Source organism: Lontra canadensis, unplaced genomic scaffold, assembly GCF_010015895.1.
Source record: "Lontra canadensis isolate GAN:19392208 unplaced genomic scaffold, GSC_riverotter_1.0 scaffold1, whole genome shotgun sequence".
Lineage (NCBI taxonomy): Eukaryota > Metazoa > Chordata > Mammalia > Carnivora > Mustelidae > Lontra > Lontra canadensis.
The window spans coordinates 54002290-54028995 of NW_022630995.1; the positions used below are offsets into that span (position 1 = coordinate 54002290).

Here is a 26706-nt window from a genome sequence, read left to right on the forward strand (position 1 = left end):
CTAAAGTCTTCTTCTCTACCCAAACCACTGTACAAATCCCAAGACCGAACTGAATTTTACCAGTAATGCTATACTCATTGCCCCTGCTACATGAACCCTGCCTTCTTAAGTCCTAAAGCACTTAGCTCTATCACCTATCCTTACTATATTTTGCCTTAATATCCTTTGTAATCCTCTCTCCAATAACATGTAACTTAATGACAAATGGAGTATACAGTAACCAAATCAATAACAATAAACAAAATTAAAAAGCTATACTTTCAACTTAATTAGCTGGCATCTGAAATCACTAATAACACATTAATTTTCAATATTACAAGTGATATTTTCAATAATAATTTTCAATATTACAAACGATATTCAATAATACAAATGATATCAAAGGATCCAAAACTCAGCTTAAGTTTAATTTATGGGACAGTTTGCAGTTAACTTATCTTCTTTGAATTAAAAACAAAGATGAGCTTGAGGCGACCTTCATTCTTTTTTTTTTTTAAGTTTTCTTTTTTTTTATTTTATTTTTTCAGTGTTCCAAGATTCATTGTTTATGCACCACACCCAGTGCTCCATGCAATACCTGCCCTCCATAACACCTTCATTCTTTGAATTCTCCTTCCTTATCTCAGAAACATAGCAGATAAGCCAACCTTTGAAGGCTCAATGAGTCCTAGATAAACATAGGACATTTTTCAGAATGTTAAATAGCCAGCTATAGGTTGGGAAGGGGTAGTAAGAGAGATGAGTTTTTGGCAAGTTCTGAGTTTCAGTAGCAAATTGCTTTTGTCTTTTTATGATCGATTATCACCATATTTCCCAAAAGGTCTTTTTCTTCCTTTGTGGTATGTGCCACCATAAAGACCAGAAATCTCAAGATCAAACCATGGCCTCTCTTTCTAGGAACCTATGAAAAGGATTGTTTTATCAAAAACTGTGACCTGTATGATAGTCATCATCCTTACCATCCATAGGCTAATATACTCACCCACCTGATAATCTTGTGAATTCTTGGCCTGAGGATTTAATCCACTTGGTCTTGTCAAATCTACAAGTAACTCAGCAACATTAGTGATATCTACTTCAGCTAAAGGAGAAGATGCAGGAGCACTGGCCAGTGTTTGCAGAGTTGGAAGAAAGGCTTCTTCAAAACATTCCTGATTAGTCCTATTGAAAAACAATTTGAAAAGTATGTGAGCAAAGAAAAGGCATATGATTCTCAAAATAAAAATGTGTAAAATTCACCCCATCAAGATACAGTATATTTTCATCTAAGAAAGAGACAAATAATTCAGGTAAATAAAATCTAGGTAAGTTCTCATTTTCATTACTAACCACTGAAAAACAAGGAAGAGTGACAAAATTATAGATATGACTCATGGGGAACCTGAATTCAAGTCAGATTCTGATTTATCAATATAACTAAATACCTGCTCGCATAAGCAAACATGGGGAAGAACACGCCTAGGCAATGTCGAAGTCGAATATCCTCTTCAGTCACAGGATTGTACCATAACAAGACAAGACGAGAAAGAATCCTGCTGCTGACCAAGAGCCCTGAGAACATCAGCTTGGCTAGTCCTTCTGCAGCTCCTGTCCTGAGTTCAGACACCTAATAAAAATGAGTTTCATTAAAAGAATTTCTTTAATTTGTATTTTGTTTTTAAGCCTTGCAATGTAGCCGGTCCTACAGTATTTTTCTATGAACTATCAAAAAATCACGCATACTATGAATTTCTTAAAGATGCATAAAAAGATTTTAGGTTAAGGCTATATGACAAATTACTAGTCTAGCTAAGAAAACCTCAATTCCCTCCAAATTTTTTAGAAGAACCAAAAGGCCTTTTAAATATTGTGAAACCAGATGTCAAAACAGTAATGTATTACATGCTGCTCATGAGGTAAGATATAGAAAACACTCAGTAACATCCCTGCCATCAGAGGAAGGTAACCTATAAATGGAACCTCCAGAGGGAGTAACAATGTGTTATGAATAAAGGGGAAATGGGAATAGAAAGTGTACATGTGGAAAAAGGAATTCCTAGAGAGAGCAACCAAAGCAAACCTTAGAGAAGAAAATGGAAAAGATACAGTGATATTCAAATGGAGGTACAGGAATAAAAGATAGGTAACTAAAACTAGTTACTGATACTGAATTATTAAAGTCAAGCCTCTGACACTTCCTAGCTACATGATCCTGTGCATATTAACTCTGTACCCCACTTTAAAAAAAAAAAAAAAGATTGACATACTTATTTTAGAGAGGGAGCACAAGTGAGGGGGGTAAGGTACACTGCAAGAGAATCTCAAGCAGACTTCCTGATAAGTGTAGTGCCCTCACGTGGGGCTGGATCCCATGACCCTGAGATCATGACCTGAGTGAAAAATCAAGAGCCGGATGCTCAACTGAGCCCCCAAGGTGCCCCAAGTACCCCCACTTTTTTCATATTAAAATAGAAAGGATAATAAAATTACAGATACAAAGAAAAAGAAATACTACAAATAAAACTCTTACAAGTGCTATCCACAAAGGGGTGCCTGGGTAGCTCAGTCAGTTAAGCGTCTGACTCTTGGTTTCAGCTCAAGTTATGATCTCAGGCTCTTGAGATCCAAACCTGGGTCAGGCTCAGAGCTCAGTGGGGAGTCTGACCTCTCCCTCTGCTCCTCTCCCACTCTTTCACTCTCTCTCAAATAATTTTTTTTTAAAGTGCTATCCACATAGTAAATCTTCAACAAATAAAAGTTATTATTTATTATTACTGATGAACAGTAAATATCCTCAGTGATCACACTAGAGAGCCTCAAAACCAGGCAAAAAAATTGAGCTATATAGTGAGGCAGGACGTGGAACCACGTAAGGTTTTTGAAATGGTGGAAAAATAAAGACTTAAATGAGATTTTAGGGAAATTATCTTTGCAGATTATAATCTACAAATATAAAACAAGTCTAAACTAGAGAGACACAAGTAAAAACAATGGATTGAGCAAATACAAAAACTATTACAAAAGTTTTCCCAAAACTCAAAAATAAAGATTTAGAGACCAACAAGATAAATAAGTGCTAGGGCACTAGCACGTGCTTTCCACACACTAACTCATTTAGGGGTCACAACAACCAGGAGGACAGAAACTCTGTTCTACTCAGCACCTGTACTCTCAAGAACATATAGTGACTGGCACATAATTTGCCCCCCAGTATTTGTTGACTTAATTAAAGAAGCATCCAGTGAATAGGCATCATTATCCCCATTTTGCAGATGAGGAAAAAAGCCAGAGACAGTAAACACCTTATTGAAGATTAACACAAATGAGACCAGAACACAAATGTACAAGTCTACAACTCCAAAGGCTACATGCTCCCCATCTTTTTAAAATGTTTAACTGTGACATACTTTCCTGATAGCAATAGTGCTCCATCTGAAGTTGAATGTCAGGAATTTGAAACGAAACAAACTGCAATTTTTAAAACATGTAAAAAAAAAACAAAAAACAAAAAAAAAAACCCTCTTATTATGTATGGCCCAGAGGGCAGTGAAGTTAAGTCAGATCTTGTTTATTGGTGATGACAAAAAAAGTCAAAATCACAGAATGTAGTATTGACAGAAAGAGATTATGGTACCAGTACTATTAAAACAAAAACAAAACGCCTCATTCCTTTGTCACACACTTTTACTGTTCAGTCATTTCCTACCAGTGCAATGTCAGCAAGCCCACAGCACTGGGTAATTCCCATTAGAAAATTAGTATATCAATTAAATATTAACTCAAAATTTAAAACCAACATCTGCCTTTTGACTGGTAAGTTTAATTTATTTACACTTAAATCACTGATAAGAAAGGACTGATTACCACAATTTTGCAATCAAAATGTGGTAAGTCAAAAACTGTTAAAAGAGACAAAAAACAACAAATACTGATATTAAAAAGGTTAATTCATCAAAAGATAATTAAAGGTATAGCTAAAACACAGAGCCTCAGAATATATAAACAAGCATTGGCAAAAATGCTGAAAGAAATAGTTCAACAATAATAACTGAAGAGCTTCCTGAAACAGAAAGAACACCCAGGCAGATCAATAGGGAAACAATTAAAAGGACTTGAACAATCTTACAGACCAACCAGACCCACCAAAAATGTGTAGTCCACTCCACTTCACTATAACAGAATACACTTTCTTCTCAAGGGCACATGGAATATCCTCATGGATAGAAACTAGTTAGGCCCAAAACAACTCAAAATAAATTTAAAAACAATGAAAACATCAAAATATCTTCTCAAACCATAAGAGAATATACTTAGAAAGCAACACCAGAATACTATAAAATTCACAAATATGTATAAACAATATAATTTTTATATACTGAGGAGTTAAAGAAGACATAAAAGTGAACTTTAGAAAATGCTTAGAAATGCACTAAAGTGAAAAATACAAAAACCAAAACTTATGAAGTATAACATAAACAGTCTTCACAGGGCAATTTATAGTAGTAAATGCCTACCTTAAAAAACAAACAAAAAAAAATACAACTTGGACTTCCAGGAGGATAGTGAAGTAGGAGTCCTAAGCTCATGTCTTCCCATGGATATACCTAGATAACACCCACATCAGTGTAAATAATCCAGAAAACAACCTAAAAACTGGCAGAACAGACTCCACAGCTACATGCAGAGAAGAGGCCACATCAAAAAGAGCAGGAAGGGTGGAGACATGGTCAGGAACCAAACTGACCCACAGAACTGTCCACAGGAGGGACACTGCAGCCACTGGACAGAGGCGAGGAGAAGACCCCACCCCCAGGTACCCCAGACACTGGAGACCTTCACTAGGCAAATGAATCCCCATAACATATAGCTTTGAAAATCAGAGAGGCTTAACACTGTGAGTTCTTATAATCAGTGGGGCTTAACACCTGGAACTTGAAAACATCACCCAGCTGGGCTCTGGGAGAGACAAATGGAGATAGGAAACTCAGTCCCTGCCCTTAAAGGGACAGCATATCAAACAATCCCGCTAAGATACAGCACAGAAGCAATAATTTGAAAAAGGCCTGGAATATACAGGAAGATTTATTTACTAATCTCCGAATATGTGCTAGAGGAACAGGGATCTTTAGAAGCTTTCTCCAAGAACAGAGCTGGCAGGTGCCATTTTCCTCCTCTGATCCCCAGCCCAGATACCCAACACTTGAGGGAACCAGCCCAGGATGAACACTTTCCACCTACCTTGCTAATAGCACACCCCACTCCTGAATTCTCCAGACCTACCCCTTCAAACCCACCCACAACAGGAATTCTCCAAAGCAGCTAAAGCAGTGGGGTGAAGGCAGACATCTAATCTGACTGCCAGCTCTGCCTAACAATGAAAGCTTCCCAGGGCACAACACCAGGACAGCCCTTTCAATTCACTGTGACCACATCTTTAAAACCCAGTTTGACCCAATCAAGCCCGAACTGGCCCCAGACTGACCCATTAAAAATATAGGGACTAAAGCTTGCCAATAAGCAACGGGGAAAACTATTACAGATGACTGGATTGACAGCAAACGTGGCTCAGCCACAACAGGAGGCTTCGTAGCACACATAGGAGATACCCCTGAAGCACCAGGTTTTGGTGAACAGGGGACACTGCACTCAGGACACAACAGGAACTCTTCTTCATACAGCCACTCTTTCAAGAGCAGAAGACAAAGCTGACCTTCCTAACACATAGAAATAAATACAGAGTTAAAGAAAATAAGACAGAGGAATATATCCTAAATAAAAGAACAAGAAAAAAAGCTGAAGAAAGAGAGCTAAATGAAAAAGAGATAAGTAATATGCCGGACAGATCATTTTAAAGTAATGGTCGCTAGAGAAGGGCCATCCGTACCCCAGTGTTCATAGCAGCCATGACCAGTCGCCAAACTGTGGAAAGAGCCAAGATGCCCTTCAACAGATGAATGGATAAAGAAGATATGGTCCATATATACAATGGAGTATTATGCCTCCATCAGAAAGAATGAATACCCAACTTTTGTATCAACATGCATGGGACTGGAGGAGATTATGCTGAGTGAAATAAGTCAAGCAGAGAGAGACAACTATCATATGGTTTCACTTATTTGTGGTGCATAAGGAATAACATGGAGGACATTGGGTGAAGGAGAGGAGAAGTGAGTTGGGGGAAATTAGAGGGGGAGACGAACCATGACAGACTATGGACTCTGAGAAACAAACTGAGGGTTTTGGAGGGGAGTGGGATGGGGGGTTAGGAGAGCCTGGTGGTGGGTATTAAGGAGGGCATGTATTACATGAAGCACTGGGTGTGGTGCATAAACAATCTTGGAACACTGAAAAAAAAATTTAAAAATAAATAATTTAAAAAATAAAGTAATAGTGCCTAAGATACTGGACTTGAGAAAAGAATGGAGGATCTCAGTGAGACCAACAACCAAGGGATAGAAAAAATAAAGAACCAATCAGAAATGAAGAACTCAGTAACTGAAATTAAAAACACACTAGAGGGAATAAACAGTAGATTGGAGGAAGTAGAACAGATCAGTAATCTGGAAGACAGAGTAATAGAAAGCAATCAAGCTGAACAAAAGAAAAAAATAATAAAAAATGAGACTAGATTAAGGGAACTCAGCAACACCATCAAACACAGTAACATAGGGATCCCAGAAAGAGAAGAGACAGTAGAGAGGAAATAAAATTCATTTGAAGAAATAAGGGGTGAAAACTGTCTGAAACTGGGGAAGGAAACAGAAATCCAGACCAAGGAGGCACAGAAAGCTCCCTACAAAATGATCCCAAGGAGGTCCACACCAAAACACATAGTAATTAAATTGGCAAAAAGTAGTGGGGCGCCTGGGAGGCTGAGTCAGTTGAGTGTCCAGCTCTTGGTTTTCAGCTCAAGTCATGATCTCAGGGTCATGGAATGAAGCCCTGCATTGGGCTCCACACTCAGCATGGAGTCTGCTTGAGATTCTCTGCCTCTCTCTCTGCCCCTCCCCTCGCTCACATGCTCTCTAAAATAAATTAAATCTTTTAAAAATTGGCAAAAAGTGGTGATAGAGAATTTCAAAAGCAGAAAGAGAAGACTGTTACATACAAGGGAAACCCCATAAGAATATCAGCTGATCAGCAGAAATTTTGCAGCTAAGAAAGAAGTTGCATGATATATTCAAAATGCTAAAAGAAAAAACCTGCAACCAAGAATACTCATCCAGCAAGACTATCATTCAGGGGGCACCAGGGTGGCTCAGTTGTTAAGCATCTGCCTTCAGCTTGGGTCATGATCCCAGGGTCCTGAGATCAAGCCCTACATCGGACTCCATGCTCAGCGGGAGCCTGCTTCTCCCTCTCCCGCTCCCCCTGCTTGTGTTCCCTCTCTGTCAAATAAATAAATAAAATCTTAAAAAACAAAAAAACAACTATCATTCAGAATCAGAGAGATAAAGAGTTTTTCAGACAAACAGAACTTAAAGGAATTCATCACCATAAATCCGACTTATGAGAAATGTTACGGGGATTAGTGGAAAAGAAACACCATAAGCAGGAGTAAGAAAACTAGGAAGCACAAAAGTGTAAAATTAAGAATACCTATGAAAATCAGTCAAGGAATTCACAAAAGGAAAAGAAATAAAGTATAACATCTTATATCTAAAATGTGGGGGAAGAGAAGTAGAAATTTAGTACTTTTAAAATGGCTCAAACTTAAGCAACCATCAACATAATATAAACTACTATATCCATGTTTTATATAAACCTGATGGTAACCACAAATAAAAAATCGGTAATAGATATGCAAAAAGTAGAGAGGAATCCATGTATTTCACTAAATAAAGCCAGCAAACTGAATGAAGAGACCAAGAAAGAAACAGAAAAGTACAAAACACAAAACAAGTAACAGAAAAGCAGTAAGTACCTACCTATCAATAATTACTTTGAATATAAATGGACTAAATGCTCCAATCAAAAGACATATAGTGACAGAATGGATTTTTTTAAAAGTGCTGCCTAAAAGACTCTTTTCAGACCTAAAGACACATGCAAATTGAAACTGAGGTATAGAAAAACATTTATCTGCAAATGGAAGTGAAAAGAAACCTGGGGCAGAAACAATTATATCGGAAACAACAGACTTTAAAACAAAGTCTGTAACTACAAAGGACAGCATATAATCAAAAGGGAACAATGCAACAAGAAGATATAACAACTGTAAATATTTATTCCCCCAAATGACAATACCCAAATACATTAAGCAGGTAACAACAACAACAACAAAAGTAAGTAATCAATAGCAATATAATTATAGTAGGGGACTTCAACATCCCACTTACAGAAATGGATACATCATCCAAACAGAAAATAAAGAAGGAAGCAATGACTTTCAATGACACATTAAACAAGATGGATCTAATAAATATATTCAAAACATTCCATCCCAAAAGAGCAGAATATACATTGTTTTCAAGTGCACATGGAACATTCTCAAGAATAGATCACAGGTTAGCCAACAAAACAAATCTCAACAAAAGGAATGAAATCATACCATGCATCTTTTCCAACCACAACGCAATAAAACTATTTATCAACCACAAGAAAAGACCTGGAAAGAACACAAACAAATGGAGGTTAAATAATATGCTACTAAACAATTAAGGAAGCAACCAAGAAATCAAACAAATCAAAAAGTAAAACAGAGACACATGAAAACGAATAAAATCTTTGGGATGCAGCAAAAGCTATAGTAGGAGGGAGTTTATCACAACACAAGCCTACCTCAAGAAGGGAGAAAAATCTCAAATAAACAACCTAAACTTACACATAAAGGACCTAGAAAAAGAAGAATAAACAAAATCCTAAACCAGTAGAAGGAAGAAAATAACAAAAATTAGAGGAAAAATAGATGAAATAAAAACTAATAGAACACATAAATGAAGCCAGGAGCTTGTTCTTGAAAGGATCAATAAAACTGACAAACTTTAGCAAGATTCATCAAAAAGGGGGGGAGGGGTAGAAAAAAAAAAAGAAAAGGACTCCTAATCAGAAATAAAAGAAGAAAAATAACAACCACAGAATATGGCAGATTAAAGCAAATATTATGAAACATTATATGCCAACAAATTAGAAAACCAAGAAGAAATGGATAAATTCCTAGAAATATGTAACCTCCCAAAACTGAATCAGGAATAAATAGAAAATTTGAATGGTTCAATTACCAAGCAATGAAATTGAGTCAATAATTTAAAAAAAATTCCCAACAAACAAAAGTTCAGGGCCACTTGCCACTAGGCTTCACAGGTGAATTTTATCAAACATTTAAAGAAAAGTTATTACTTATTTTTCTCAAACTATTCCAAAAAAATAGAAAAGGAAAGCTTCCAAATTCATTCTATGAGGTCAGCATCACTCTGATACCAAACCACATAAAGACACTACACACCAATATATCTAATGAACATAGAGGCAAAATTCCTCAACAAAATATTAGCAAATGGAAACAGTACATTTTTTTTTAATTTTCAAAAATTAAAAATTAAAAATCATTCACCATGATCAAGTGGGATTTATTTCTGGGTTGCAAGGGTGGTTCAATATCTGCAAATCAATGTGATACAACACATCAATAAGACAAAGGATAAAAACCGTATGATCATTTCAGTAGATGTAGAAAAAGTGTACGACAAGTACAACCATTTATAATAAAAACCCTCAACAAAGTAGGTTTAGAGGGAACATACCTCAACATACTAAAGGCCGTATATGAAAAACCCACAGCTAACATCGTATTCAATGGTAAAAAAACCACTGGGAGCTCTTCCCTTAAGAACAGAAACAAGACAAAAATATCCACTCTCATTACTCTTACTCTACTTTTTTTCTGGAAGTTCTAGCCACAGCAGATGACAAAAAGAAATAAAAGGTATCTAAATCAGTAAGGGAGAAGTAAAATTCACTATTTACAGACGACATGATAGCCTATAGAGAAAACCCTAAAGACCACCAAAACACTATTAGCACTGATAAATGAATTCAGGAAGTTCACATACAAAATCAATATACATATATCATTTGCCTTCCTATACACAAAAAATGAAGTAACAAAAAGAGAAATTGAGAGAACAATCCCATTTACATTTGTACCAAAAAGAATAAAATACCTAGGAATGAACACAACCAAGGTGAAAAACCCATACTCTGGAAACTATCAAACACTGATAAAAGAAATTGAAGGTGACACAAACAAATGGAAAGATAGTCCATGTTCACTGATTGGGAGAACAAATATTGTTAAAATGTCCATACTATCCAAAGCAATCTATGCATTTAATGCAATCCCTATAAATATACCAATAACGTTTTTCACAAAACTAGAATAACCCTTAAAATTTGTACGGACCCACGAAAGACCCAAATAGCCAAGGTACTCTTGAAAAAGAAAAAAAGTGGATGTTTCACAATCCCAGATTTCAAGATACACTACAAAGCTGTAGTAAGGTACTGGCACAAAAAACAGACATAAAGATCAAAAGAATAGAATAGAGAGCCCAGAAGTAAACACACAATTATATGGTCAATTAATCTACAAGAAAGGAGGCAAAAATATACAAATGGGAAAAAAACAAGTCTCTTCAACAAATGGTGTTGGGAAAACTGAACAGCTACATGCAAAACAATGAAACTGGACCATTTTCTTACATCATACACAAAAATAAACTCAAAATCCTTCAAAAACCTAAATGTGAGACCTGAAACCATAAATATCCTAGAAGAGAACAGAGGCAATAATTTCTTTGACATCAACAGTAGCAACACTTTCCTAGATAAGTCTCCTGAGGCAAGGGAAACAAAAGCAAAAATAAACAAACTATTGGTATTAATCAAAACAAAAAGCTACTGCATGCAAAGGAAATAGTCAACAAAACTAAAAAACAACCTACTGAATGGGAGAAGATATATGCAAATGATACATCTGATAAAGGATTGGTAGCCAAAATATATAAAGAACTCATACAACAAAACACCAAAAAATAATCCAATTAAAAAATGGATAGAAGATATGAACAGACATTTCTCTAAAGAAGACATACAGATGGCCAATAGACACATGAAAAGATGCTCAGTATCACTTATCATCAGGGAAATGCAAATCAATACCTTAATGATATCATCTTGTACCTGTAAGAACGGCTAAAATCAAAAACACAAGAGACGACAAGTTTGGCAAGAATGTGGAGGAAAGGAACCTTCATGTGTTGTTGGTGGCAATGCAAACTGGTGCAGTCACTTTGGAAAACAGTGTGGAGATGCCTCAAAAACTTAAAAATAGAATTATCATATGATCCAGTAATTCCACTACTGGATATTTACCCAAAGAATATAAAAACATCAATTCCAAAAAAATATATAGAGGTTTACTGTAGTATTGTTAACAATAGTTAAAATATGAAAACAACCTAAGTGTCCATCAATAGATGAATGAATAAAGATGCTATATATATCCTCTTTATATGATATATATAATGGAATATTACTCAGCCAAAAAAAGAGAATGTGAAATCTTGCCATTTGCAACAACATGAATGGATCTAGAGGATATAATGCTAAATAAAATAAGTCAGTCGGTGCTGTGCCTCAGTGGCTCAGTGGATTAAGTATTCAACTTTTTTTTTTTTAAGGATTTTATTTATTTATTTGACAGTGAGAGACAGCAAGGAAACACAAGCAGGGGTAGTGGGAGAAAGAGAAGCAGGCTTCCTGTGGAGCAGGAAGCCCAATGAGGGGCTCAATCCCAGGACCCTGGGATCATGACCTGAGCTGAAGGCAGACACTTATCAACTGAGCCACCGAGGCACCCCAAGTGTCCGACTCCTGATCTTGGTTCAGGTCTTAATCTCAGAGTCGTGAGTTCAAGCGCCACATTAAAAAAAGAAAGAAAGAAAAAAGAAATAAGTGAATCAGAGAAAGCCAATCCCCATATGTTTCATTCATATGTGAAATTTAAGAAACAAAACAAAGAAAAAATATACAAACCAAAAAACAGACCTTAAATATAGAGAACTCATGGTTACCAAAAGAAAGAGGGGAGAGGTGGGGATGGGTGAAATAGATGAAAGGAATTAAAAGTACACTAATCATAATAAGCACTGAGTAATCCACAGAACTGTTGAATCACCAAATTGTACACCTGAAACTAATATAACAGTGTACACTAATTACATTGGAATTTTTTAAAAAAACCCTCAATAACATAACTTTATGCTTTAAGGAACTAAAAAAAAGAACAAACTAAACCTAAAGAAGGAAGGAGAAAGACAATACTAAAGATTAGAGAAGAGAACCAAAACAGAGATAGAAAACAAGAAAAATCAATGAAACCAAAAGCTGGTTCTTTGAAAATATGAACACAATTGACAAACCTTCAATTAGAGTGACAAAGATAAAAGAAAAGATGCAAATAACTGAAATCAGAACTGAAAGCAAGAATGTTACATTTGACCTTACAGTAATAAAAAGAACTGTAAGAACATACTAAAAACCGACCAACAAAAAAATTAAATAACTTAGATAAAATGGAAAATTTCCTAGAAAGACAAATTACAAAACTAACTCAGTAAAAAAAGTAGAAAGTCCAAACAGACCTATAATAATACTCCAATTGAATAAGTAATCAGAAACACCTCCAAGAGAAAAGTCCAACCCCAGATGTCTTTACTGGTAAATCCCCATCAAGCAGTAGAAGAATTCACAGAAATCTTCTCAAAGCCTTCCAATAAACAGAAGAGGAACAAACAATTCCTAACTCAGTATATGAAGTCAGAATTAACCTGATACCAAAGGCAGATTAAAAACAGTGTGCAAGACAACTACAGCCCAATTTCCCTTATGAATACAGATATAAAAATCTTCAACAAAATGGCACCAAACTAAATCCAACCACATATTTGAAAGATTATACACCATATAAACGATAATCAAGTAGAACTTATACCAAGAATGTGAGGGTGGTTCAACAGAAGAAAACAAAGCAAAGTAATGTAGATCAATAAAACAAAACAATAAAAACCCATATGAGCATCTCAAGTGATGTAAAAGCACCTGACATATTAAACATGCTTTTGTGACAAAAAAGCAAACCAAAGCCAAAACAAAGAAAAAAAAATCCAGAGAAGAATAGAAGGAAACTTTCTCAAAATGATAGTCATTTATGAAGAAGCTACATCATATTCAATAGTTAAAAGACTGAAAAGTTTCCCCCTTAAGATTAGAGACAAAACAATGTTGCTTGTTTTAACTACTGCTGCTCAACAGTGTACTGGAAGTTCCAGTTAGAGCAATTAGGCAGGAAAAAGAAAACAAAATAGAGAGGTGGAGAGTCCAAGATGATGGAGGAGTAGGAGACCTAAATTTTGTCTGATCCCAGGAATTCAGCTAGATATTTAGCAAGCTGTTCTGAACACCTACAAACTCAATAGGAGACTGAAGAAAAGAATAGCAGCAATTCTATGAACAGAAAAGCAACCACTTTCTGGAAGGAAGGATGTGTGGAGAAATCAATCTGAGGCAATATATAGGAAGACAGACCACAGGGAAAGAGAGCCTCCATCAGCTGGCTACTGGCACAAAATTGGAACTTTTAGAAGTCTGCTCTGGAAAGGGATGTCACTCTCGTGGCTAAGCAGGGGGAGAAGCCATTGCTGGGACAGTGCTGTCTCAGGACTCCTGGGGTCACAAAAAGACGGGTTGCCTGAGTGCAGCAAAGCTCCCAGGCGTCAAAGCAGGGAAGGCAGCTGCAAAGAGTGAGCCCAGGAGTGGGCTCTCAGCTTGGGGTTGCCATAAACTGTGATCCATGCCACAGATCCACTGCAGGGGCCCAACAAATGGCAGATCTGAGGAGACTCGCCTTCCTCCCCTGGAAGGAGCAGCATGGAAGTGCACCGCAAGAATCTGCTGGGTTTGGAAACTCCAAACAGGGCCATATGCCAGAGACAGAAACGCCTGGTCACAGGATGGGTGAGCGCAGAGTGCAGCGGGAGACCAAGGAGACAGGAATGATTAACTGTTTGTCTTGACCAGGCTGGGTGAGCACGGAGTGCAGCGGGAGTCCAAGGAGACAGGAACGATTAACTGTCTCTGAGGGCTCACTGATGAGCGGGCCCCAAGCTCTAGGCTCCTCTGGGACCAGAGATTGGGAGACCACGATTTTCATTCTCATCCCTGAAAGCTTTCAGGGAACAAAAGCTCTCAAGAGCAAGCAGGAGTTGATTACTTAGCCTGGACCATGGCAAGGCCAGTGCAATTTCGTCTAGGGCAAAGACATTTGAGAATCACTGGGAGGTCCCTCCCCCAGAAGATCAGCAAGAACATCCAGCCAAGACCAAGTTTATCATCAATGAGAGTTGCAAAACTCCAGCGCTAGGGGAATACAACACACAGAATTCATGGGGTTTTTTTCCCCATGATTCTTTAGTCTTTCAAAGTTAAATTTTTAAATTTTTGTTTTTTATTTATTTCCTTTTTTTTTACTTATTATTTCCTTTTTGAAGCAAATTTTTATCTTATCAATTCTTTTAAAAATCTTTAATTTTCATTTTTGTAGTCATATTCTATCCTTTCATTGTATTTAACCTTATTTTTTGTACATATATAAGTTTTTCTTTCATTAAAATTTTAGGATGCCTTTCTTCTAAAAGACCAAAACAAACCCAAAATCCAGTGTACCACTCTGTTCTATTCACTTGCCTGATCACATTCTCTCTCTTTTTTTAATTTTTCTTTTCTTTTTCAACCAATTTCCTATCAATTCCTTTTTAAAAATCTTTTAAAATTTTCATCTTTACAATAATATTCTATCTTTTCATTGTATTTAACCTTATTTTTCATATATCTATGTTTTTCTTTCTTTTAAATTTTTGGGATTCAGTTTCTTCTAACAGACCAAAATACACCTGAAATCCAGTGTATGGCTCTGTTCTATTCACCACCTGACCATATTCTTTTTCTTCCTTTCTCCCCCCCGCCCCGGTTTTGGGTCTCCTCTGATTTGTTTAATCTACATTTCTCTGGGGTAGTTATTACCCTTTTAGCATTTTTTCTCTCATTCATCTATTCTTCTTTCAAAAAAATGACAAAACAGAAAAACTCACCTAAAAAAAAATAGAACAAGAGGCAGTACCGACTGCCAGGGACCTAATCTATAAGGTCATTAGTAAGAAGTTGGAACTAGAGTTCAGAATAACAATTATAAAGATACTAGCTGGGCTTGAAGAAAGCACAGAAGACACTACAGAATCCCTTTCTGGAGAAATAAAATCTAACCAAGTCAAAATAAAAAAGACTATTAATGAGATGTACTAAAAAATGAAGGCTCTAATGTCTAGCATAAATGAGGCAGAAGAGAGAATTATGCTCCAAATGATGGAGCATAAAGAAGCTGTAAAAGAAAGATAAACACTACTGGATCACAAGGGGAGAATTTGAGAGATAAGGATGAAGCAAAACAATATTAGAATAATAGGAATCCCAGAAGAAGAAAGAGAGGGGCAGAAGGCATACTGGAGCAAATTACAGCAGAAAACTTGCCTAATTTGGGGAAGGAAACAGGTGTCACAATCCAGGAATCTCAGAGAACCCTCCTCAAAAATGAATAAAAATAGGTCAACACCCCAACATCTAATAATAAAACTTACAAATCTCAGAGATAAAGAGAAAATCCCGAAAGCAGCTTGGGACGAGAGGACTGTAACCTACAACAGCAGAAACATTAGATTGGCAGCAGACCAATCCACAGAGTCCTAGCAGGCCAGAAAGGACTGGCAGGATATATTCAGGAAACAAATGAGAAAAATATGCAACCAAGAATAATTTATCCAGCTATGTTCTCATTGAAAATAGAAGGAAAGATAAAAAGCTTCCAGGACAAACACAAACTAAAAGAATTTGTTATCACCAAACCAACCCTACAAAAAAAAATACTGAAAGGTGTCCTCTAAACAAAGAGAGAGAGCCCAGAAATAAATAGACCGGAATGGAACAGAGACAATATACAGTAATGGTCACCTTACAGGAAATTTAATGCCACTAAATTCATATCTTTCAATAGTTACCCTGAATGTAAATGGGCTAAATGCTCCAATCAAAAGACACAGTGTAGGGGCGCCTGGGTGGCTCAGTGGGTTAATCCTCTGCTTTCGGCTCAGGTCATGATCCCAGGGTCCTGGGATCGAGCCCCGCATCGGGCTCTCCGCTCGGCGGGAAGCCTGCTTCCTCCTCTCTCTCTGCCTGCCTCTCTGCCTACTTGTGATCTCTCTGTCAAATAAATAAATAAAATCTTTAAAAAAAAAGACACAGTGTATCATATTGGATAAAAAAGCAAGACCCATTGATATGCTGTCTGAAAGAGACTCATTTTAGACCCAAAGACACCTCCAGATTTAAAGTGTGGGGATAGAAAACCATTTATCATGCTAATGGACATCAAAAGAAAGCTGGGGTGGCAATCATTATATCAGACAAATTAGATTTTAAACCAAACACTATAATAAGAGATGAGAAAAGACACTACATCACACTTACAGGGTCTATCCAATAAGATCTAAGGACTGTAAATATTTATGCCCCTAACATGGGAGCAGCCAATTATATAAGCCAATTAGTAACAAAATCAAAGAAACACCTCAACAATACAATAATAGTAGGGAACTTTAACAGCCCCCTTACTGAAATGGACAGATCATCTAAGCAAAAGACCAACAAGGAAATAAGGGCTTTAAATGACACACTGGACTAGATGGACTTCACAGATATATTCAGAACATTCCACCCCAAAGCTAAAGAATACACATTCTTCTCAAGTGCACATGGAACATTCTCCAGAATAGATCACATTCTGGATCACAAATCAGGTCTCAAATGGAACCAAAAGACTGGGATCATTCCCTGCATATTTTCAGAACTTTAAAACTTGAACTCAATCACAAGAGGAAAGTTGGAAAGAACTCAAATACATGGAGACGAAAGAGAATCCTACTAAAGAATGAATGGGTCAACTAGTAAATTAAAAATTTTTAAAACTTCATGGAAACAGGGACGCCTGGGTGGCTCAGTGGGTTAAAGCCTCTGCCTTCGGCTAGGGTCGTGATCCCAGGGTCCTGGGATCGAGCCCCGCATCGGGCTCTCTGCTTAGCGGGAAGCCTGCTTTCCCCTCTCTCTCTGCCTGGCTCTCTGCCTACTTGTGATCTCTGTCTGTCAAATAAATAAAATCTTTAAAAAAAAAATTTCATGGAAACAAATGAAAATGAAAACACAACCAGTCAAATTTTTAGGGATGCTGCAAAGGCAGTCTAAGAGGGAAGTATATAGCACTACAAGCCCTTCTCAAGAAACAAGAAAGGTCTCAAATATGCAAGATAACCCTATACCTAAAAGAGCTGGAGAAAGAACAGCAAATAAAGCCTAAACCCATCAGAAGAAGAGAAATAATAAAGATAAGAACAGACATCAATAAAATAGAAACCAAAAGAACAGTAGAACAGATCAACAAAACTAGGAGAAAGGACCCAAATAAAATCAGGAATGAAAGAGGAGATTACAACCAATACCAAAGAAACAAAGACGATTTAAGAACATATTATGAGCAACTACAGGCAAAAAAAAAAAAAAAAATAGACATTCTGGAAGAAATGGATGCATTCCTAGAGACGTATAAACTATAAAACTGAACCAGGAAGAAATAGAAAACCTGAAAAGACCCACAACCAGCAAGGAAATCGAAGCAGTTACCAAATATCTCCCAACAAACAAGAGATCAGGGCCAGATGGCTTCCTTTAAAGAAGAATCAACACCTATTCTTTTGAGACTGTTCCAAAAATTAGAAACAGAAAGAAAACTTCCAAACTCATTTTATAAGGCCAGCATTACCTTGATCCCAAAACCAGAAAAAGACCCCATCAAAAAGGAGAATTACAGACCAATATCCTTGATGAACACAGATGTGAAAATTCTCACCAAAACACTAGCCAATAGGATCCAACAGTACAGTAAAAGGATTATTCACCACAACCAAGTGAGATTTATTCCTGGGCTGCAAGGTTGGTTCAACATTCACAAATCAATCGATGTGATACACTACACTAATAAAAGAAAGGACAAGAACCATATGATACTCTCAATAGATGCTGAAAAAGCATTTGACAAAGTACATTATTTCTTGATTAAAACTCTTCACAGTGTAGGGATAGAGGGGACATACCTCAATATCATGAAAACCATCTATGTAAAACTCATAGCAAGTATCATTCTCAACGGGGAAAAACTGAGAGCTTTCCCCCTAAGGTCAGAAACATGGCAGGGTTGTCCACTATCACCACTGCTATTCAACATAGTACTAGGAGTCTTAGCCTCAGCAAACAGACAACAAAAAAGAAATAAAAGACATCCAAATTAGCAAAGAATAAGTCAAAATCTCATTCTTTGCAAGATGATATGATACTTTATGTGGAAAAACCCAAAAGACTTCACCCCAAAACTGCTAGAATTCATACGGGAATTCAGTAAATTGGCAGGATATAAAATCAGTGCATAGAAATCAGTTGCATGGGGTAAGAGGATGATGGGAATTAAAGAGGGCATGTGATACAATGAGCACTGGGTGTTACATTTAACTAATGAACCACTGAACATTATATCAAAAAGTAATGATGTATTATACCTTGGATATTTAAATAACAAACAAAAACCCAAAAACATGCAAATATAGTCCCTTCCTCCATGGGACTTATAGATAAAGCAAATAAATAAATATATCAAAAAGAAAAGAGAAGAAGCTAAGTGAAAGAAAGCAGACATAAAGTCACATACTGTATGATTCCATTTATAAGATACACCCAGAATAGTTAAATCCATAGAGATAAAAGATATACTGGTGACTTTAAGGAGCAACTGCTCAAGGATACAAAGGATGCTCAAAGGTTATTCCTTTCGGGATAACAAAAATTTTTAAAAATTAAATAGAGGTGTTGGCAGTTGCATTATATCGTGAAGGTATTATATGCCAATCAACTGTCCACTTTAAAACTGTTTATATCAATTTCACCTTAATAAAAATGAAAATTTTTTAAAAAGATTTTTACTTATTTATTTGAGAGATGGAGAGCACAGGTAGGCAGAGCTGCGTGTAGAGGGGTAGGAAGAAACAGGCTCTCCACTGAGGAGAGAGCCCCATGTGGGCCTCCATCCCAGGGCCTGGTATCATGACCTAAGCCAAAGGTAGCCACTTTAAATGACTGAGCCACCCAGGTGTCCCAGTACAAAAATTTTTTGATTAATTATTTATATATGCTATAAAAGTGTAGTTCAAGAGTACCTTAAGGAAAAAAATTTAATCCCATATCCTATCTCAGACCTTCCACCAACCCAATGTAAAATTAAATTATTTCTTCAGACTTCAGGGGAAAATCTTTGAATCATAAATCACAAAGACATGAGGGAAAAAAAAAAAAAAGAACTCCCTCTAATAGTCATTTTTGTTTACATTTCAATTCTCTGCACGTACAATATAACAGTAAGAAATGAAATATATTAGGAATGAAAGTAGAATTTAATTATACTTAAAAGCCAAAATTTTTAAATGTTAAATTTAAAGCTTTAGTCTTTATTGGTCAAATTTAAGCTTTAGTCTAAAAAAATAAAGAGCATAAACATACACAATAAAAAGAAATTTCATAATAACAGGGCTATAATTATTTCTTACTTCACTATCTAGGAAATCAGAAAGGAGTTTCAGAACATTCTTGGCTGTAGCAGTCTCTTCTTCAGCATCTTTGATATCTTGGTCTCCATCAGTGTTTATTTCTGCATTTTCACTTTGAAGGGCTTTGTTTTTAGTTTTAAATGTCTCAATCCCAAACGTCATCAGTTGGTCGAAGATTGCCTTTAAAGCACTTATTTTTATTGTCACATCATCAATTTGCAAAACCTAAATTGAAACAGCCCCAACCAAAAAATAGATTCAGTAAACTTTTGTCTATAATGCACAAAATTAACATGTACCTTATTTTCTGTCTATGAAACTACCACATAAAACATATTTCAAAAATTAAAAATCTCTTTTAAGTTATTAATTCTTTTTAAAGATTTTTATTTATTTATTTGACAGACAGAGGTCACATGTAGGCAGAGAGGCAGGCAGAGAGGAGGAAGCAGACTCCCCGCCGAGCAGAGAGCCAGATGGGGGGGCTCGATCCCAGTACCCTGGGATCATGACCTGAGCTGAAGGCAGAGGCTTTAATCCACTGAGCCACGCAGGTGCACCTTAAGTTATTACTTTTATTTATACCATAACATTTAGACTTCTACTTCATTTAGAAAAAGCTTACCTTAAGTACGAAAAAACTCCTAGAGTTAGAATCAGGCTGATTTATCTGTTCCTTTCATTTGAAAAAGAATGAATATATCGGATATAATTTTTTTTTAAGATCCAGAAAATTACATTGAAATTGTTTCAGCCATCTATTAAGTCAGAAACATTACATTCTAACCAATAAAAATAATTCATTAGATTATCAGTACTCTCCCAGGTTATCAAGCTTCACTAAAGATAAAATTTTATTAGTTCAATAAATTCGGATTTCGTTAAAAGTAAATTCAGTTCTCGATGAACTGGACTCCTTTATAAAAGGAGGTAAACCATAAAATCCAGCAGGTTCTAGGAGTTTGTCCTAGGTTAAGAACACTGAATTCCTATATACCAAATAGCAAAGCCATGAAAAAAAAAAAAAAAAGAACTGTATATTTCTATTATGAAGAGCTTTATTATATTCTTTATTGCACTTAAATTTTGGACATTGATATATTACTTGGTTATATGGCCTAGCCTTTAGAATGAATAAAAATCACCTGTAAGTTGGTCAAGTGTGAATTGAGAAAAAGAGTTCAAATCTCTGAAATTTCAAAACGTCTATTACGGTAAGACCTGCAAATTTGCCAAAGCAAAATGCAATGTCAGGACTGTTCTCTAAGATTTCTAAACATGCTACCCTTTCAGCAGCAGGTTTTCCTTGTCGTTCTTAGTCCCTTATTGGTTAGCAATAGCTCTCAATACTGTATTTATCTAAGCAAGACTTTAAAATAAAATAATTTGGGGCCCCTGGGTGGCTCAGTGGGTTAAAGCCTCTGCCTTTGGCTCAGGTCACAATCCCAGAGTCCTGGGATAGAGCCCCGTATTGGGCTCTCTGCTCAGCAGGGAGCCTGCTTCTTCCTCTCTCTCTCTGCCTGCTTCTCTGCCTACTTATGATCTCTGTCTGTCAAATAAATAAATAAAATCTTTAAAAAAATAAAAATAAAATAAAATAATTTCTGGGGCACCTGGCTAGTTCAAGTCAGTAGAGCATGTGACTCTGGATCCTGAGGTTGTTTAGTTTGAGCCCCATGTTGGGCTTGGAGCCAAGGGAAGGAAAGAAGGATTTCTCTCTCCTGCCTTTCTAGCAAGTATGTATGCGTGTTTTAAATCAAATTTTATTACTAAAACTTGATTTAAAAAAGAACGAATTTCTTACTCCTCCAAAAGAAAGCTATTTTCCCTTAATCTAAAATCTTCTAATGATAGTCCTAAAAATAACTTCATAAACAAATGAATTTATTCAGTGGTTAATTTCTTTTGATCGTGAACCCTTTTAGGATGTGAGAAGAGATGAAAACTCCAATGTAAGATGACATACAAAAAACAAAGACAACATTTTACATATAACTTATTTTACTGCATTTGAACCTGATATTCACAAACATTTTTAATTTATAAAAAATATCTAAGAGTGCCTGGGTGGCTCAGTCAGTATCTGACTCTTTATCTCATCAGGGTCATGAGTTTGAGCCCCACACTGGGCTCACATTGGGCATGGAGCATACTTTAAAAAACAAAACAAAACAAAACAAAAACCCAAAAAACTATATCTAGCTATATCTTCAGGCAAGTATTAATAGCTCATCCTTAAAAAAAGTTTAGAGATCTCAGTTGTTTATTGTACCAAAAGGGGGGGGGGGGCAAACTTCTATTCTTCAAAACTTTAATTCCGTGACGAGGCTGCTTTTTATTGACTGGTTTGATTTGGAGGAGGGTAAAATTGTGGAATGGTCTGGGTAAGAAAAATCATTTCTCTTTCACACCTGCTTGATTTTGACAATTCCTTTCCATAAAAGAAAAGCATAAATATAAAAACAAATAGTATCAAGGCTCCTATAAACTCTGTTAAGTGGAGTATGAGTTAGTATTAAATACTTCAGAATACTCCAGGACACACTTAAGCGTTACAATCATACTTCATTTCTTCTGGCTTAAATGACACAGCACTTATTATTAATGTTATGACCAGTAAAAATTAAAAGGGTCAAAATTTACATTTCATCTTTAAAGGTTAAGTGAACTTAATTGTTTTTGGGAAAAGTTCAATGGTATTTACTTTACTGCAATACTAGAAATTTTATATAACTGTCTATAACTGTCTACCTTTAATCTCCTCTATTAGAGTTCAAACTTGACTACAACTCAGTTCTTCAGCACCATTCTTAGTGGTATATAGAACATCTTAATGAATGCTTTATCCCATTTTTAGAGCCCCCCCCAAAAATACTACTTAAGCTAGACATAAATGAATTCTTTACTATCAAATGTTCTAAAAAGAATTTTCTCCCACTTTAAAGTAATAACCAGAGATCAATCTAGCATATCAAGACTCCCTGCTGAGCAGAGAGCCTGATGCGGGGCTCGATCCCAGGACCCTAGGATCATGACCTGAGCCGAAGGCAGAGGGCTAACCCACTGAGCCACCCAGGCGCCCCAGAACTTCACATCATTTTGAAGATACTACCGACATTTCAAGTTTCCAAAAGGATCTAACAATAACAGAAATCTTTCTGTGACAACAGCAGCATAGCATGATAACTATAAACAAAGCATCAACAGGAATTTCATCACTGTACAGTAAACAAACTGATCAGATGCCAAATGATACAGAAAAGGTAGTTAGAACCCTGAAATTCCTATGACTATCTTTTGACGTAAGTATGTTTTTAATTTTCTTCCTCTGATAAGCCATTAGCAGTTTGACCATTTCTAGACATATAATTTCCCCAAGTTCTAACTGTATGCTTTCTTTCTCTTGGTAATGTGATTGCAATATTAAAGGATGCTCCAAGGGGCACCTGGGCCTTCTTTGCCCGCCCTCCCTCTCTCCCTCTCTCTGTCTGCCCCTCTGCCTACTTGTGATCTCTGTCTGTCAAATAAATAAATAACATCTTTAAAATAAATAAATAAATAAATAAATGGATGGATGGATGGATGGATGGATGGATAGATAGATGTTCCAAGATAAGGGTTTCATGCTGAGGGAATAATCTATTATTGGTTGAGTTCAGGCTTTTTTTTTTTTTTTTAAAGATTTATTTAGTTATTTATTTGGGGTGGGCAATGGGAGAGAGAATCTCTAGCAGATTCCTGCTGAGACCAACACTGCCAGATCTCAGGACCCTAAGAGATCATGACCTGAGCTAAGAGTGAGATGCTTAACCAACTGAGCCACCCAGACACCCAAGATTTCAGTCTTTTAAAATAATCTTTTCATGAAAATGATGATCTGTGTTGTCACATGTTATTTTCAAATTGAGCAAAGTACTCTCATATACCTGCTGGCAACCAATTTGCACTAAAATTCCTTGTAGCTTTTTTATACCGTTATATTGGCAACACCAGATGCTACATGAGTCACATTGTCCTTTCATTTAGGGAAATGGAACGAGGAATATTTCTGAAGTTAAGCCAGGCCTAAATGTTAAAGACAGATGTCCAAAGGAGGTAAAAAGTCAAATATATCCCACTGATACACTAGATTTCATTCTTCTTGTCTATTCAACAGCACTCTAGCAAGTGCCTTCTCTTCCTATATTATCAATTTTTTTCCTTTCAACAGGGCCATTGCCCTTAGCATTCATTATAAACATGGTATAATCTTCTTTCTCCACCTTAAAAAAAAATTAAAACCAAAAAGCTTTTCATTTTATTCCAAACCCTTCTCTTGCTACCTCCCATTTCTGTTTCTCCTAACAAAAATGAAATCTTGAAATAGTATAGTCTACACTGGCTATCTCCCACTTCTTCTCTCATAATTCTCTCTTCAGCCCACTCCAATAAAGCTTTGCCCTCCACATAAGCTATTTTCATGAACATCACCAAACATTTCTTTATTTGCCCCAAACAGTCAATTATAAATCCTTATCAACCTATCACCAGCATTGGACAGTCAGGGGATACTAGCCCCTATAAAGTATCATTTTCATTTGTCTTCTAGGAAGTGCTCTTACTGTCCTCTTACTGTCTATTTCACCTTAGTCTGTACTGGTTCTTCTTGATCTCTCCTTTAAATGTGACCTAAGCCCTCGGGAACTACAAAGTCAAGATCTCTAATCAATCTACATTCATCGCTCACGTAAAATCCAGTCTCTAAGCACTGGATACTATTACAAAGACTTAGATTCATCTCTCCAGCTTGCACTTCCCTCCTATCTCCAAATTCACATACAAATGCCTATTTGATATATCCACTTGGAACTCAAACTTCAAACTTAACATGCCCAAAATTGAACTCCTTATCTCATCCACCTGCCCTACAACCCATTCCCTCTGTTTTCCCCATCATTGGAAAGGGCAAGTCTATCTTTCCAATTCTTTTGTCTAAAATTCTCAGCTACCTTTAACCTTGTTCTCTCGCATGTCCCATCAGATTCCTCACCAAATTCTAAAGATGCTGTCTTCCAAACTTAGACTACCACCCCTTTTGCAACCCCAGTAACCACTTGAATACTGGTGCAAGCCATTATCATCTCTTTCCTGGATTATTGCATACCTTCCTTATGAGTATCTCTGCTTCCATACTTGTACCCCTACAGTTAATATTAGGGACGTGCAAACTATGGCTAAGGGGCTAAATCCAGTTTGCTGCCTGTTTTTACAGAGCCTTAAAGTTAAGAAGAGTTACATCTTTAAATGGTTAAAAAAATAACTTCATTACATGTGAAATTATATGAAATTCCAATTTCAGTGTCCATAAATAAATTTTTACTAAACTACAGCCACACTAATTCATATACATATTGTTATGGATGTTTTCACACTTGCACTGCAGAATAATACTGGAGACATACCATACGGTCTGCAAAGTCCAAAATATTTACTCTGTAGCTCTTTACAGAAGTTTGCTAACCTCTGGTCTATATCTACACTATACCTCAGTCAGATCCTAATAATCCTCTACTCAAAATTCTCTAGTTCTTTCCCATTTCATTCACTGTGAAATCTATTAATTCCGTAGAAGATCTTGTTGACTGCTAATCCTTTCTCCTACTATTCTCTTTGCTGTTGGCCCTAGCGACAGTTACCCTGTTCCTTGAGCATGTGAAACAAAGTCCTACTTCAGGGCCCCTTCCCTTGTTCTTCCCTCTCCTCAGAAACATCTTACTCAGATATCTAACATAATTCATTCACCCACTTTCCTCTAGTAGTGACCCAAATTTCAACTTATTAGTGTGGCCTTTCCGATGAAAGAGATCCCTCTATTTCTACTCCTAACCCTTCTTCTTTGTTTTTGTTTTTTTTGTACTAGGTCTTCTTTGCTTTTCTCAATCTGACCCAGCATATATTGTTTATTTTTCATTATGTGTTTACCCTTCTAAAATGTAAACTCCATTAGGACAGCAACTTTTATCTTGTTTTTTTTTCATTACCTATCTCATTATTTTCTTTTTTTTTAAAAAAGATTTTATTTATTTATTAGAGAGACAGTACACACACGAGACAGAGTGTACGAGAGAGAGAACAGAAGCAGGGGCAGAGGGAGAAGCAGACTCCACACTGAGCACAGAGCCCGATATAGGGCTTGATCATGGGATCACAACCTGAACTGAAAGCAGATGCTTAATTGATTGAGCCACCCAGGCACCCCCATCTTATTATTTTCTAAGCCTAGAATAATGCTGGGCATAGAATAAATTATATGTTTAATTTAAAAAATACCTTAAAGGGTGCCTGGGTGGCTCAGTGGGTTAAGCCACTGCCTTCGGCTCAGGTCATGATCTCAGGGTCCTGGGATCGAGTCCCGCATTGGGCTCTCTGCTCAGTGGGGAGCCTGTTTCCCTCTCTCTGCCTGCCTCTCTGCCTACTTGTGATCTCTCTCTCTGTCAAATAAATAAATAAAATCTTTAAAAAAAAATACCTTAAATAACTGACATTTCATTTTTCTATTTTAATAAGAAAGAAATAAAAAGGTAGAAATCATCCTGTCCCTAAAAGTCATCCATAATAGTCATCATCATTAATAAGCCCTGGAATAAATTAAATTTAGAGCACTCACAGGATCTCCACAGATTCTGAGTACTTATTTCAGGAAATACAACCCAGATTTTGTCATAGGATAAATCCTACCTGCAATAGTAATACGAAGTGTTTACTTGCAAAATCCTGATTCTGTAGTCCACAGCATCCCAAGCATAAAACAGCCAGATTTCTTATTACAGGATGAACACTTATTATTCCAGGAAGAATCTAAATTAAATAAATTTAATTAAAAATAATTTTGACAAGGACAAGAAATTTATAACAGTATATTAAAAACATGGTCAAATAGATAATTTCTGTATGATGTTATAGATCTACTTCTTATCCATATTGTCTAACTCAA

General features: G+C 36.4%; 1 protein-coding gene across 1 annotated transcript in view; it reads right to left on the reverse strand.

Moving 5' to 3' along the window:
• The window catches only part of NCAPG (non-SMC condensin I complex subunit G), a 52101-nt gene that overhangs the window by 4778 nt on the left and 20617 nt on the right, over positions 1-26706 (reverse strand). The window contains exons 13-16 of the mRNA XM_032854450.1: positions 26451-26570; positions 19734-19958; positions 1425-1606; positions 987-1161 (exon numbers count right to left, since the gene is read on the reverse strand). Of these exons, the coding sequence (XP_032710341.1) occupies positions 987-1161; positions 1425-1606; positions 19734-19958; positions 26451-26570 (702 nt within the window). The remainder of the gene's footprint in view (positions 1-986; positions 1162-1424; positions 1607-19733; positions 19959-26450; positions 26571-26706) is intronic.